Source organism: Pleurodeles waltl, chromosome 9 (assembly GCF_031143425.1).
Source record: "Pleurodeles waltl isolate 20211129_DDA chromosome 9, aPleWal1.hap1.20221129, whole genome shotgun sequence".
In the NCBI taxonomy this organism is placed as follows: Eukaryota; Metazoa; Chordata; class Amphibia; order Caudata; family Salamandridae; genus Pleurodeles; species Pleurodeles waltl.
Window position 1 is genome coordinate 311,793,270 of NC_090448.1, and position 16,268 is coordinate 311,809,537.

Below are 16,268 nucleotides of genomic sequence, written 5' to 3' on the forward strand. Positions count from 1 at the left end.
AGCCATTATGGAACTGTGGAGTTAGTGTTTGACAGACTCCCAGACCATATACTCTTAATGCTACCTTGCACTTACAATGTCTAAGGTTTTGCTTAGACACTGTAGGGGCATAGTGCTCATGCACATATGCTCTCACCTGTGGTATAGTGCACCCTGCCTTAGGGCTGTAAGGCATGCGAGAGCAGTGACTTACCTATGCCACAGGCAGTGAGAGGTGGGCATGGCACTCTGAGGGGAGTGCCATGTCGACTTAGTCATTTTCTCCCCACCAGCACACATGCTGTGAGGCAGTGTGCATGTGCTGAGTGAGGGGTCCCCAGGGTGGCATAAGACATGCTGCAGCCCTTAGAGTCCTTCCTTCCCCTGGCAACAGGGCCCTTGGTGCCAGGGGTACCATTTACAAGGGACTTATCTGTGTGCCAGGGCTGTGCCAATTGTGGTAACAAAGGTACAGTTTAGGGAAATAACACTGGTGCTGGGACTTTGTTAACAGGGTCCTAGCACACTTTCAATCATAGCTGGCATCAACAAAAGGCAAAAGGTGAGGAGGTAACAATGCCAAGGAAGGCATTTCCTTACAGCACCCCACTCCAATCCATCCCACATCACCTTAATCCACCCCACTCCAATGCAGTCCACCCAATTACACACCAATGTAATCCACCCCAGTCCAATCCACCCCAGTCCAATTCACTGCACCCCAGTCCAGTGCACCCCATACAGTACTGACCACCCCGGCCCAATCCAGTCCACCCCACTCAATCCAATCCACCTCACTCCATTCCTCTCCACTCCACTCCAATCCACTTCACCCCAGTCAATTCATTTCACCCAACTCAATCCATCTCACCCCAATCCAAACCATTCTTCCCCAGTGCATTCCACCTCATTCCAATCTACCTTCCACATCCAACCCACCCAACCCATTCCTCCCCTCTCCACCTCACTCACCACACTCTACTCCAATCCAACCCCACTCTACTTCAATCTACCCCACTCTACTCCATTCCACCCCTCTCCACACTACTTCACTCTACTCCAGCCTATCCCACTCTACTCCAATCAACCCCAAGTCCAATTCACCACCCCATTTCTGTCTACCCCACTGCAATCCAATCTACTACTGTCCATCCCACTCCAGTCCAATTCACCTTAACCCTCCCCACTCCTACCCAATACAATCCACCTTAATCCACCATACTCCTGTCCAATCCACCCCACTCCAAACCACCTTAATCGGATCCACACTAACCCAATCCATCCCACACCAATCCAATTCACTCTACTAAATCCACCTACTCCATTCCAATCCACCCCACCCCACTCCTACCCCCAATCCAATCCAACCCCCTCCAGTCCACCTCACCCCACCCCACCCCATTTCAGTCCAATCCACAATGCTCAAATCCAGTTCCCTCCAATCCACCCAGTCCTACCCCACTGCAGAAACATCCATTCCGCTCTTATCTACCGTACCCCAATTCAGTCCACCTCAATCCACTCACATCCACCCCAATCCAGCCCACCCCAATCAAGTCCAATCCATCCCACTCCATTCCAATGCACCCAACTCCAACCCATCCCACTCCAGTCTAATCCACTCCAGTCTAATCCACTCCAGTCCAATCCGCTCCAGTCCATCCCACTCCAGTCAAATTCCCCTCACTCCAATACCCCCAACCCACCCACCCCAATCCACCCCCACTCCAATACACCCTTCTTCAATCCAGTCCTCCCCACCCCAATTGAATCCAGTCTGCCACTCCAATCTACCCCACTTCACATCAATCCACCCCACTCCACTCTAGTCCATTCCACCTCACTGTGCCCAATCCAATCAACTCCGGTCCATCCACTCAACTCCAGTGCAAGCTACTCCACAGTCCACTCCAGGCCAATCCACCCCACTCTAGCTGAGTCCACCCCACTCCAATCAAATTAATCCAATCCACCCCACTCCACTCTAATCCTCCCCACTCCAGTCCAGTCTAATCCACCCCACTCCAATTCACCCCACTCAGAAGCACCCCAATCCAGTCCACCCTACCCTAGTCCTATCACTTCAGTCCAATCCGCCCACCTCCTTTCAATCTTATCACCCTAGACCAATCCAACTCATCACATTTCAATTCACCCCACTCCAATCTCACTCACTCCATCCAATCCACTCAGTCTACTCCAATTCAGTGTACCCTGCTCTATTCCAATCCACCCCACTGCTTCATTCCCCTCCAACTCACTCCACCCCATTACATCCCACACTACTCCACAACACTCTCTGTCACTGAACCATTGAACTCTACTATCCTCCACTCAACTCTACGACACTGTACTCCCCCTACTCAACTCTACAACAGTGTATCCCACCAATCCACTCTGTAACACTTCATTCCACTAACTGTTAGCCATGCTGGACAGCAGCCAAACTGTTGTACAGCCTGGCAAAAATGCATTGCTAAAGCCAACAGCCCCTGTATAGGTGAGACCTATTGGCTTTGCCAATGATTGTTACACAGGTTAACACTGTCTGGACAATGATTTCACCTTAATAGTACTAGTTCAACACGCAAATACAGCAATATGTAATTGAAAGTTGAACAGTCATCCTTTGTGAAGTGCTTTGTGCTGCACAGCAATACACGTCGCCACATTTTTAGTAACTTTTGATCCGTTTGATCTTGAAATTATTTTTTTTGTTAGGATCTACAGATTATGTGGCAGAAAATGGATTATGTGGCATATGCCGTAAGCCCATAATTACGTGGGAAAAGCAGCGGCAGCAGAATCGCATCAGTTCAGTGGCCCTGGATATAGTGCACTTGAATACGGTGGACAGGATATCTTATAGCCTTCTACTGAAGTATATCATCCACCAAACTCTAAATAAGACCTTCTGTCTTTTTTAATTAACCATAAAATGAAAAAAATATACAGTGGCATTTAAGTTTATGCTCCAGCCAGTACACACTTTGCGTATCTGCACAATTATGTGCCAATTTGTGAGTATTTGGCTGCGCATACAAGCACAATATGCAACACATGTACAGGAACAGAATCTGGGCATTGCACAGGATGTGTCAGCCTGTGCTGTACAAAACAGCACCTCCAGCCTCCTCCATGAATATATAGGTGTTAGATGCGCTCCTGACACTTAGTTCCTGTGTTTCTTGTTGCACCAGTAAAAGAACCTGTTGCTGATATCAGACCTCTCTTCCTCGGACCTTGTAGCCATAACTGATACATTAATGAAATTCACAGAATTGGTTAGTGGGTCACTTTTAGCTCTTGCCAGAAGTTATTTGTAAAGCTGAAAAAAGATGGTACATAGGCAAATAAGAAGTCGGTTAAGTTTCCTGACTTACTGTAAAGAAACTAATAGAGTCCAACCGGTGATTGTTGAATTAAATACTTTTCTCTCACAATAAGCGGATACCTCATTAAGTTAATTTGAGTGAGATTTAATGTAGAAAATGTTGTTAGAGGAATTACATCTGTTTGAAAAAACATTTCCCATTTTCCAGTTTCATTGCCTGTTGGGTTGCCTGTGCATAAGTTTGAGTCCTCATAACATCCATTCCTATAACCGAAAACCACTTCCCCTGGAAATTCCTGGACTCATTGAGCTACACAGATGTGTATAAGTCAAAAACTTTTCTCTTCTTAGTGGTCGGCATATCTTCTTACGCAGAGCTACTCCCAACACATTCAATTCAATACAATACTTTACAGGTCAGTGGCTTTTGTTACACATCCACTTCAGTTTCCCTCTCCCAAGGAGAAACGAGTGCCACCTTGCCATCTCTGACAAAACTGTGTCTAAGTGGTAGTGAACTTCCAGGAAGACCAGAAAAATAAAGTATGAGTTAGTTGTTGGAGGGTCTCCTTTCTAGGTACCATCTACTTCTGAAATCTCAAACGAAGGGGATCATATTGCGTTTCCTTCCACAAGATGTAAAGACGTGGCTGATGCTCCTTTCCTTCTGAAATATACATTCACTCAATATCTAAGGTACTGCAGATAAAGACAGCAACTACATATGTCATTGGAAATAACCATCAGGCTAATGCCTTTTAGAATACTTATCAAGGTTCGAGTCTGAACCAGAGCACCAAGCATTATATAGCAAGAAGATAAGCAATTGTCTGTGGTTCACGCCTTAGCCATCGTTGCTAAACTGAACTGGGATGTGAAATGTTGGTAACTGCAGAATGCTGGTAGGTACAGCCCAGCATGTAGCAATGATGAGTGTGTACAGGAGGAGCAGGACCAGCGTTCATGATCCTTATTGCATTGTGCACCGCATCTAATTGCATACATTCCTCATTAGGCATACCACATGCTCTGGCTTGGAAAGGACACTTGATGTGCAGATAATTCGTTTTACATGTAGTTTGAAAATATGCTTCTGTTTAAGTTCTTTCGTTTCTAATTAATGAAAAGAGATCTTCCATTAAAGAGGATACACAAATAGTTATGGTCTACATTGACACAGATGATCCGTTTAGATAGCTTGTTGCTATGTTTAATTTTATGCGCGAGAGCACTCTCTGATGTACTTTCCATGCTCTAGTTAAAAAAACACCTGTCATTTGCTTTTGCATGTGAGTGTGTACCCAAGTTGTTTTTTACATCCTGATGCATGTTGTTCATTGGAAGGAAGTTCGAATGTGATTTGTAAGGCTCTGCTGCTTCTTCTCCCTAGTGAAGCAATGGGTTCCACTCCTGAGGTCATTACAGTGGTTCCTATTCACCGGCGGCCTGATCTCATTGAAGCCTGTGCTGATCTCATCAATGAAGAATGGAAAAGAAGCCAAGCCTCTCGCATGCACTCTCTCCAGAAATCCTGTGATGATTTTCCAGTATGCCTAGTGCTTATCAAAACTCAAAAGGCAGCCCAAAGCTCTGACGAGGATGTAAAGGTTCAGAGTCAACTCTTGGGACACGCTAGGCTAGCTCGAGTTTTGGGCCAACCCAAAAGTCTGTTTGTCGAGTCAGTAGTGATCAGCAAACAATTCCGGGGCAAGGGTCATGGATGGAAGCTAATGGAAGCCACTGAGGGCTATGCCCGTTCTCGTGGTTTCAGGCAGCTTCATCTAACCACCCACGATAAACAGCACTTTTATGCCCATCTGGGGTATGCCTTATCTGAGCCAGTCCAGAATGTAGGAGCCATGACCTCTTTTGTATCTATGGAGTTTCTGGCGGTACTCTCTAGGCAGCCATCTGCTAGTACATGTGAATCAGGATCTAATGCAGCTCTTTCTGCATTGCCCAGTTTCAGTAATAGATCCTCAATAGAAACCCCACCACCACCGCTGCCTGCCTCCTTAAGCATTCTGGGTTGTCCATCATTGCAATCTTTGGCTTCCACACCTTTTACTGTTTGCCAAAATGGTCTACCTCCCCCACCACCACCATTGTCACCTATATTGTCATCTCCTCCTCCAGTATTCCTAGCGAACCCACCCCCTCCCCCACCTCCCCCTCTGCCTCTGCCTCTTCTCAATAGCAGAAATCCATATGGCTGTCCGATGAGTTCCCCACCTCCACCACCACCTTTACCACCTAGTATTTTAACAGCTTCCTCTCTGTGCCCTGCAGGAACCCAGCACAATTCTAAAGCCCCTGTTTTATCAGGAATAACTTCAAATAATTCCACAGAGGGTCCCCTTGACTCCAACAGTCAAGAAAGTCAAAAGAACATTCAACAGACTCTTTTGGAGACACCATACAGAGACCTTCGAGGACTTCCGATCTTCTGGATGAAGAAAAGCTTATGATGAAGAATCCAAATCGTCTATGAACTTCACCAAACCACTAAAATGATTTGGAACGATGAAAAACCCTTATATCAGTGTTGCTACCTATGAAATTTGAAGATTGTGATATTTCCATTGTGTTTCTTTATAGTTTAAAGACTCCAATTCAGATCCCATCCAACAACGCGTTAATGTTTTCCTTAGTAGGAATAGCACCCATATTTGCAAGATACATCATTCTCTCCACTAGAATAGTAATTATTTAATTAAGAGACTCTATGGACTAAATTAGGGTGGTTGCCTATTCTCCAGAAGTGTGAATGAGCACTGTGACTATTTGCGAATGGTTTTCCTGTGACCTTTAGTGGCTGATATCCCATTGAGAAAGCGGACACAGAGCAGCTGCATTTGGGCAATTTAGCTGGTTTGACTGAAGATGGTTGGTCTGATTGCCTTTGGTGGCCTGATCTCTCCTATCATTTGAGTGACTTCTTCGACTTGTGTACCTGTGGTGTATCTGTGTATGTCCAATCTTTTAAGTAAGTGCGCAGCTGCTCCACACTCTGAGTGCCTGCCTTCCTGCTGCTTAAGAGTGGTTTCATGCTCCCTTAGGGTAACAGCCCTGTAACCTGTGAGCAGTGATTTAATGTCAATGAATATGCATGGAAGATCAATAGGGATTAACGAATCATGATGTCTGAGTAACTCCTTGTCCAGATTACAAAAAAAAGACTTAGGATGCAGGAAACAAAGATTTTGGTGGTCTGGTTAATATGACTGGGCACTAGGATGGAAGCTTTCCACACAAGTAAATTGAAATCCCAAAAATCAATAATCTTGAATGCTTTCTTTTCATGGTGTGACAAAACCAAACTGAAGACGCACTGCATAGTAGGGTCTCCCCCGAAGAGAAAGTATTATTGTGCTATTAAAACGGATTGAAGACTTCATTGTTGAAGGGAAAGGGTAATTTTAGCTGTTGCCATGGGCCATAATTATGTGATAAATTGTACATATATCCACCTGAATACCTGACTTACATAAGTGTTTGTCGAATTTAATGGTTTCGTTTGTTTTGGCATTTTATATTTTTTCTGTCACATGGATCATCATTCCCAAGGGCAGTGCAGAGTTCACCCAATATTATCGAGGTGAAGCCTGGTAGATCCCCTTGACCCCAAAATGAAATACTTAGTTTTTGAGAAAGTGAAACTGGCAGGTGTCTTGCACTTCCCCTATAGTGAGTTATGCCTTGCTAGGGGGTTAGATAAATCTATCAAAGAATTTTGTATCTGCGTGTGATTTTGGAATGTAGCCCACCTTTCATCCCGAAATCAGTACGCACACAGTGTTTGGCATTTTACAGTTATGCACATATTTATTAATCTGTATCTGTTTATAAATCATTACATCAGGTTGATTATGATTATTATTAACAACTCAGCAGATAATATGCAAATCAAGGTGAATGTTAGATATGCCCGATCATATATCTTCGAGGAACAGGTCTTTTGGTAACACATCATTATTGGATATTTTCTGTAACAAACATTGTTAGATATTAAATTTGGAAAATGCAAAGTCAATGAAAGGACAAAGCAATTTAAGACATTAACCATTTAAAGTGTGCAAACAGAAAAAAGAACTATATAACATTAGGCGCATAATAGATTATCATCCAATCTTACAATCTTTAAAAAATCCTTATTCCTTCAAAATCTCTTTTCTTTCTTTTTTTTCTCATTATGTGAGGGGTTCGGAAGGGTGTTAGACTCCGTGTCTTTAATGAAAATCAGATTCTCTTGGCGTTACAATTGGAGAATCGCTATTTCATTACCAGAACAGAGGCTGCCATTATGCTTGTTGGTAGCCCCTCAGTACCATTTCAGATGTGTTCAATTGGTTTAAAATAATGCTTCACAAAGGTAGAGGAGGTAAACCAGTCAGATGCTGTCAAAATGTCTTCCAATCTACCATCTTTGAAAGGGGCCTGGCTTTGCCATAGCCCACCCAGAGTGTGCTTGAAATTTTCCTAAGACTATTCCAGCAGATTGCATAATCCATTTAACCCATATGGCTAAGGTGGCAGTGGTAACTGCTTTGAAAGGTTTAACATAAGAAATTAAAAGTTGGTAACTCCATCTGGATGCAGTTCATATATTCTATTGTCATACTCTTTCATGTAATTCACCATGCAAAGTTTTTTACAAGTATAAAACCTTGCGTAAAAAAAATGTCAGTCATTGTTTTTGTTCTTTTAGTCACCTCAAAAGTGACTCCAAACCCATTATAGATTCTATTACTAGATTCTATTACTCACCTCCAATGCCTTAATATCAGACACTCCTCCGCAAGAAATCAAACAAAGTAAAGAAGCCAACTTCACAGAAAGTCTTTTCAAATCCAGAAACCTATTACAAAGCCACAAAGTAAACATAGAGAGGATTGCATTTACATTTCATAAATACTTGTATCTAGCTCTTGGAGGTCTCCTCAATCTAATGGTTTTGAGAACTTACAAACCAAAACATTCTTACCTATGACCTATGGAAATCACAGATCTGTAACAATTAATGGTGCTATAAGTAAGATCCTTATCAAATTGTTCTACGAGAAAATTAACAACTTCCACTATAGGCACCTGCATGGGATCCAGGTCCCTTTCCATACACCAACATACCCATGTCTTCCATATTCTTCTATACCTACCGTGGGTACCTGGTGCCCAGGATTCTTCCAGGAGTTCCTTAGTCCTGACACTTCTGCAGATCTACGCACACTGTCCAAGCAAGAAGATTCAAAGTTCCATTCAGAACCAGAGGATGTTTCTCCCCATCTACGTTTTGCAGTAGGCCTTCCTCTGCCAGAAGAAAGTAGGGGATGTCGGATGCTAGTTCCAATGTCATTGGGAACCATGCTTGGAACTCCAAAGCGGGATTAACAGAACAAGAGAGCATATTCCTCTATACCTACTGTGGGTACCTGGTGCCCAGGATTCATCCCAGAGTTCCTTAGCCCTTCTAGAAAGGCCTGCCACTTCTTCAGATCTCCGGACACTCTCCAAGCAAGAAGGTTCAAGTTCCATTCAGAACCAGAGGACGTTCTTCCCCATCTATGTTTTGAAGTAGGCCTTCCTCTGCCAGAAGAAAGTAGGGGCTGTTGTATGCTAGTTCTATTGTCATTCGGAACCATGCCTGCGAACTCCAAAACAGGGTTACCGGGACATAAGAGCATTTCTCCTGTCTGTTCTCCTGAAGAACTCTATGAATCATGGCAGAGGGAGGACAGGCATAAGCCCTTACTCCTTTCGATAATTGAAGAAACACATTTACCACTGGAGCACCGGGGTCTGGCATCCAACTGTAGAATGTCTTCTGTTGAGATGTCAACCGGCTCCCAAAGAGATCTATCTACAGAGGAATCCACATCTGAGCTAATTTTCTGGAGTAAAGACTGTTCAGTTTCCAGTCGCAGAAGTCTCGCAAAAACCTAGAATTCCAATCCGCAACAGTGTTAGCTTTCCCAGGTAAATACTCTTCTTTTGGAGAGATCTTGTGTTCTAGACAGAACAGCCAGAGCCTTTTTGCTAATTCAGATACGTTTAAGGATCTTGTTCCACCTAAACGATTTATATACGCTACCACAGAGACACTGTCCATCTTTAATAAAACTGTCCCGCCTTGTAAGCATTTTTTGGAACTCATAAGGGAATACAAACCTGCCGTCAATTCCAAACATTTTATGTGATTGAGCTTCTCTGAATGAGACCATCGGGCGAAAAGGGGGACAAACCACAGAAGCTCTTCTTAGGGGTAAAAGGCCGCTTTAATAGAACAGGTCTGGTATAAACAATAACCTTGCCTTTAAGCCTCACAAAACTAGAAAACCTCACTAAACAATATTTCCTCCTAACCCCTCCCACACCCTCTAAACTTGCCCCTCCCCAATATCTCTTTATCAATCCCTTCCCCATCTGTCCTGCTGCCCACCTTCTATAGTTCCCCTTGCCTTTCCTCCCATGTGACCCTTGCTAAAACCTCCCTGCCCTCAAATCTTTCTGCATCATCCCCTTCCGCCCCAAAGCCTTTATGTGCAAATCCCCCACCCCACCATACTGCCTACCAGCAGCATGAAGGATATCTAAGCAACATACTAAAGATAAAACCAACAAATTGCCGGATCACATACCTGTCCTATTTGAGCCTAATTAAGCCTACAAACAACAAAAAAGGAACTAAATTTCACCCCACTACAAACAACAAAACCAAAAATCTAAAACAAACAAAACATCAAAAAAATTGAAGGGGAGGCCCCAAAAAACAGTACCGCCTCCTGGGTGTGAACCACGGCCGAAGAGGCCGCCACACCCAGCCCTCCCATTATATACCCACCCCTAAGACCCACCCCATCCTGCAAAAAATAGCCAATGACTGCCCGATCCCCTCGTGGCTCATCCCATCGCCCGATCAGCCCAGGGGGAGACCGGGCAAGCCCTCTGCTCCCCCCAAACCCCCATCAGGCGAAAAGGGGGACAAACCACAGAAGCTTGTCTTAGGGGTAAAAGACCGCTTTAATAGAACAGGTCTGGTATAAACAATAACCTTGGCTTTAAGCCTCACAAAACTAGAGAACCTCACTAAACAATATTTCCTCCTAACCCCTCCCCCACCCTCTAAACTTACCCCTCCCCAATAGCCCTTTATCAATCCCTTCCCCATCTGTCCTGCTGCCCACCTTCTGTAGTTCCCCTTGCCTTTCCTCCCATGTGACCCTTGCTAAAACCTCCCTGTCCTCAAATCTTTCTGCATCATCCCCTTCCCCCCTAAAGCCTTTATGTGCAAATCCCCCGCCACACAGGAAAACCCGGCAGGCGTTTTTACTGCCCAACCAAAATCATGCTAACGATCCCAAAGCTTCTCACCCAGTAAATCTGCAATCATGATCCTAAGATCCAATAAATAGTACTCGTTCCCCATAAAAGACAAATGCACACCATCCTGCCGAAACAATTCCACATCCGACGCTACTAAATTCTCATGAAACAAAAATGAAAACCCTTGAACCTGACAAAAGTTCCTCATTTCCCTATTCACCTTTTTCCTTTGCTTCTCTATTCCAGAAAAAGAATCCGCTCCACTCCAAACCCTACGGGGAACCAAACCTGTCCATACTATGTGCCTCCCAACCCAAAGTTCCTTTATCCTCACCAAATCCATTTTCATCACTTTCAAAAGTCCCATACTGGAAAGAGACACCAAATCATTCTCCCCTAGGTGAATAACCAATAAATCTGGGCAAATTCCTCGCTCAAGCCTCCTAGAAAGAACCAACACCAACTCTCCCCACCTCATGCCACTCTTACCCACCCAACTGATCCTAATTTTTGCTCCGTCCAAACCCAATTGCTTTCCAAAATGCCTGGATGCCGCCTGCTTCTCTGCCCACCGCACGAACGAGTGCCCAACTATCCATACGGAACAGCTTCCATCAGGGCCCCCGACACAACCTATGAGAAAACAGCAAAAAACGCATGAAAAAGAAAGATTCTCATTTAACAGTGTAATCAAATAATAAACCAAGAAAATAACAAGAAGTGGTAGAAAAAAGGAAAGTGAGGATAAGAAAAAAGGTCAAAACCTCCCAAAACATAGCCTCATAATCAAACAACTAAATTATCAAAGCTAACCCAGCAAACCATACCATAATTTGAAAAAACGAACATAGCGCTTAAAACATTGTGATTTCCACCTCCCCTTACCCATAATTAATCTATCAGATTTACCCATAAGTTTGGCCTCCGTGGCAGCTCCAATCCGAAAGGAATGTGTCCCATAGTATCGGGGATCAAAACACAACAAACCCCTAGACCTTTTCAAAACAACAAGTACTTGATGAGCCCTTAACAATGAACCATCCTGGTGAATAAATACAAACCTTGAGGACCCTGTCAAACTTCTCGCAAAGGACAACCACAACCTAACAGGACAGATGCAAGACCCAGAGCCCTGCAACACCACCTCTTGACCCCTCCCCAACTGGTCCATCTTAGATGCCCATAGCCAAAGAACTACATTCCCATTCCTTACCTGCACATCTGAATGTAGCAAGCATTCATGCCCTTTAGCTCCCAAAAGTTCTGAAACCCGAAAAGCTCAGTGAAACAGCCATGACATACAAAGCGATATTAATTTGATCTCCCAATCTGAAAAACAAACTCTAACCAAAACACCCAATATCTCCTGCAATAATTGCGACGTTATAGGACGCCTACGGTCCATCCGCGCCCCCCCTTCCCTAGCCCAACTGGAAATCAATCTTCTACAAAGTTCACCTTCAACTGGGTCATAACCCCAGAAATACTTCCCATAAAAAGAAATACCAGATAACGTACCTGATATGGTAACAGCAGATAAACCCATCTCTGTTTGCTGCATAATAAATTGGACCGCATCCTCTCTCCTATTTGCAAACACTTCAAAACCCCCCTCCCGTTTAACAGCACCTGAATTTAAAAACTCCAACCAGGCCTGAGCATAACTCTTCCGAGTGGACGGAGCTATGGACGAGCTCCAACATCCTTACTCTCCTAATTCCCATAACTCCCTGGGAACCGCCGTCTTCAGCATATCTGCTCCCGGTGCCAGCCCACGGAATCTCTGCCACTGTAAACGAGACAGGAACCCCAGGAATATATTTTGCCTTAAAACTCACATTAAATGTCAAACATTTCAACAAAAAGACTCTCAGAAGCTTGAGAACCCTCTCGTCTCTTGCTCTCTGCAAATTCACCAAATTGACCACGGAATGATTGTCCACATTGAAAACAACATTCCTATTTGCAAAGGTGGGACCCAAATAGACAATGCTACAACAAGCGGAACAAACTCCAAAAAGGCAATGCTGTGCTTAGCCTTCTTCCAACTCAAAGGCCATCTCTCTGCCACCCAATGGCCATCCCAGAAAAGACCAAAACCATGTGCTCCAGAAGCATCCGAAAAAAGTTGAATCTGCCAAAGCCAGTCAGAATCATCCACAAACATGGATGTGTCCCTATTAAACTCCTGCAAAGATCCAATCCACATCCTCAAATCCTCTCTGACACTTGCCCGAAGCCGAATGTGATGATGAGGTAAAACCGCTCCCCGCATCGCAAAACCCAGGCGCCTACAAAAGGCTCTGCCAACACAAACCACTTTGCAAGCAAAATTCAAATGACCAAGGAGACTCTGAGCATGACGCAACTCCAATTTTGGCTTTGTGACCGCTTCCTCCAATAAAAGGACCAACTGCTGCACCTTCTTAGATGGCAACCTCACTTCCATCTTCAACGAATCAAACTCGATACCCAAAAAACTCAAGCATGTCGAAGGCCCTTCAGTCTTTTCCCGAGCCAAAGGAACCCCAAAATTAGCCATCTCCTGCTCAAAAGCCGCCAAAGCTGCACCACATTCACCAGACCGAGGTCTACCCACAAATAGAAAGTCATCCAAGTAGTGAGTGACAAACTTGGAACCACACTGAGATTGAACAAACCACTGTAAAAAAGTACTAAACATCTCAAACAGAGAACAAGATACCAAACAGCCCATTGGTAACATCCTGTCAACATAAATGGCATCCTCAAACTGCATGCCCAACAAAGAAAAGTCTTCTGGATGAACAGGTAAAAGCCGAAAGGCAGACTGAATATCTGATTTTGCCATTTCAGCTCCACGCCCGCATCTTCTCACCAAGGAAATTGCAAAATCCACTGATGCATAATGGACCACCGAATCTTCAGGGGCAATAAAATCATTAACAGACACTCCCGCTGGCCAAGATAAATGGTGAATAAGGCGAAATTCGCCTTGCTGTTTCTTAGGTACCACTCCCAGGGGTGAAATAGTCAAATTAGGTAATGGCCAGCTCTGAAAAGGACCCACAATTCTACTCAAATCCAGCTCCTTCTGGAGTTTAGCCCTCACCACTTCTGGGAACTGTCTTGCTGATTTCAAATTATTGGCCCATCTCCTCAACCTCGGACTTTGATAGCACAATTTAAAACCTTATTGAAATCCCCTGAGCAAAATTTTAGGTTCATCCAGCCGAGGATAAAATTGTAACCAATAACTAACGACCTCCAACTTAATAGGAGTAGGGTCCTTTACCTGCTAGCTGCTGCCCATGCACCCTGCCTCTATCTGCTCATCTGCCCTGCACCCCTTGCCCAGCCCAATTGAACCCTCCAAAACATTGATATGCTGGGTGCCTGACCCCACAATTGGAACAATGGTGCCTAAATTTACATTTCTGCCTACTGCACAGTCCGCTATTAAATGACCAGCATGTTCCATTATGCGGGAACTGGCCCCTCTGACTGAAACCCACCCCAAATTGGGTGGGACGCCCCTGAAAGGGCTTACACTGAACCGGTAAACCGCTTGCTGTGTGTGTCGTCGGTGCATTCCTGGCAGTTCTCAACCACTGCATCCATAACTCATTATCAATCTCCCCCCAAACCTTCTCCGGATACATAGCCTTACGGGCTCAAAATTCCTCATCGTAGCGAAACCAGCCAAATCCTCCATAATCCATCTGAGCCCTTCTCACCACATCCATATACTTAAGCACAGCCACACAACTATCCGGAAAACGCTCGCATAAAACACTCGCATAGATCAAAAATGCCGAAGTCCAATTCTCAATTGTCGTTGGAACCTTAGGCCTGCGAGCCAACTCCCATTCCTCCTCCTTAGAACCTTCCTTAGTCTGCACCTCTCTATGCAGAAGTTTACAAACATCAATGAATTCATCTCTCTATATCTTTTCTTTCAAACTTTGAGTGAGATGCGCCCCAAGAGGCATCAACACTCCCATAAATGTCAGTTTTTTGGCTTTAGAGCCACCATGAGTAGCCTCCCCCCGACACAGAACCAGACTGCCCGTACTTACCTGGGCCAATTCCTGCTTACCTGTAACCAAATCCATAGCACCCTGAGAACTTTCCAACTTACCCGCCTGTGCCCCCCCGCAGCTTCAACTTGAAAAGCCACATCCACATTCCTCGTATTATTCAATACCACCCCTTTATTACCAAAACTTGCCCCAACCAAGCCCGACTCATTAGGAACCTCACCTCTAAGCAAATTGCCAGACAAGTCTTTTTGGCTGCCTGCAAGACGATCGCCCTGGACCGCCCGCCTGCTCGTAGTAGCCTTCGCGACTGCAACCGGCTGTGCCCCTTGATCCGTATCCTCTTCTTCATAGTCCAAAGCTTCCTCTTCGAAGGACAATCCCGACGTAGCACCCTGGCTAGCAGGAATTGACCGAATGCCACTCAAATTGGTATCCGAGTATCCGCCTTCACGAACCGAGACCTCCCTCGGGGTCAGGCGAACCGCTCCGGGTTGCGCCCCCTCTTCCACCCGGTGTCCTGGAGGTGCCCCGACCTCCACCAGTCCATCAAAGACAGCCGGCCGCCCAAGCCGCTGGTCTGCTTCAGCCGTCTCATGCCCACCTAAAACATGAGCATCATCACACCCAGGATGGTACGCCCTCTCGCCCTGCTGCCAAAAATCCAGCCTAACTTGCGCCATCCCTGACATACCATCATCCCTTGCCGCAACACAAATGGTGCCCCTAATAACTGTACCATGCTCATCAACAAATTCCACCAGTTCACCAGCCCTCAAAATCGACTGGTTGGACACCTCCCACTCCTGAACCCTATGCACCATGGGACTAACCTGCCTTGGAATCCACTGAATTTATCTGCCGCCCTGCGCAGACAAACTTACCGATGCTGGCATATCCTTACTACCCCCATCCCTATCGTAATCATTACCCCTCTCCACTTCGTCATCAGAATCTAGCACAACAATAATATCCTCACTATAATGGGCATCGCGATCTTCTCCACCAGCCTCCAAATCCATATCTTCACTGACAATCGAAATCATTGAAGGACCCGAGGGCGCCGCCATATTGGCTGCCCCTCCTAAGGTTCCTTCCTTTAATACAGGCTGCAGATCCACTTCGCTTTCTAAAGCGAGTGGGGCATGTAGCGCGCGACATCTCGCAGCGCGTCTTCATTTGGGAGCATGTCAGAGGTAGAGAGTACATCCTCCTCTATAAGGAAATCATCACCATCATGATCCTCTAGATCAAGGTCCAGAACATATTCATCCAAAGGGGAAACATCTTCAGGTTTTTCTTCACTGAAACTGGTAAGTAGAATGTCACTTAAGGCCTCAAACTCATTTGTGTGGCAATGGACATCCTCCATGACCGAGCCGGATTAGGATGCCCACTTTGTGAGAGGTGCTTAGACCTCCTGATCTTTTTGAGGTGCTTAGGCCTCCTTTTTGCGTCGAGGTGCTTGGACCTCCTAGTCTCTTTAAGGTGCTTAGACCTCCTGTTAATGTCAAGGTGCTTAGACCCCCTTTTTTTTTTAACTGGTGTAGCTCCTTTCTCAAGATGTTTGGATTTTTGTGTCCTTTTGCCTTCAAAATTTTCTCTTGACAAGACGT

General features: G+C 45.1%; 2 protein-coding genes across 3 annotated transcripts in view; both read left to right on the top strand.

Annotated features, from left to right (window-relative positions):
• The window catches only part of NAA80 (N-alpha-acetyltransferase 80, NatH catalytic subunit), a 51,475-nt gene extending 44,887 nt beyond the window's left edge, over positions 1-6,588 (top strand). Inside the window, exon 2 of the mRNA XM_069206811.1 lies at positions 4,704-6,588. Within this exon, the coding sequence (XP_069062912.1) occupies positions 4,711-5,781 (1,071 nt within the window). The 5' untranslated portion in view covers positions 4,704-4,710 and the 3' untranslated portion in view covers positions 5,782-6,588. The remainder of the gene's footprint in view (positions 1-4,703) is intronic.
• The window catches only part of HYAL3 (hyaluronidase 3), a 97,924-nt gene that overhangs the window by 44,340 nt on the left and 37,316 nt on the right, over positions 1-16,268 (top strand). The window lies entirely within an intron of this gene.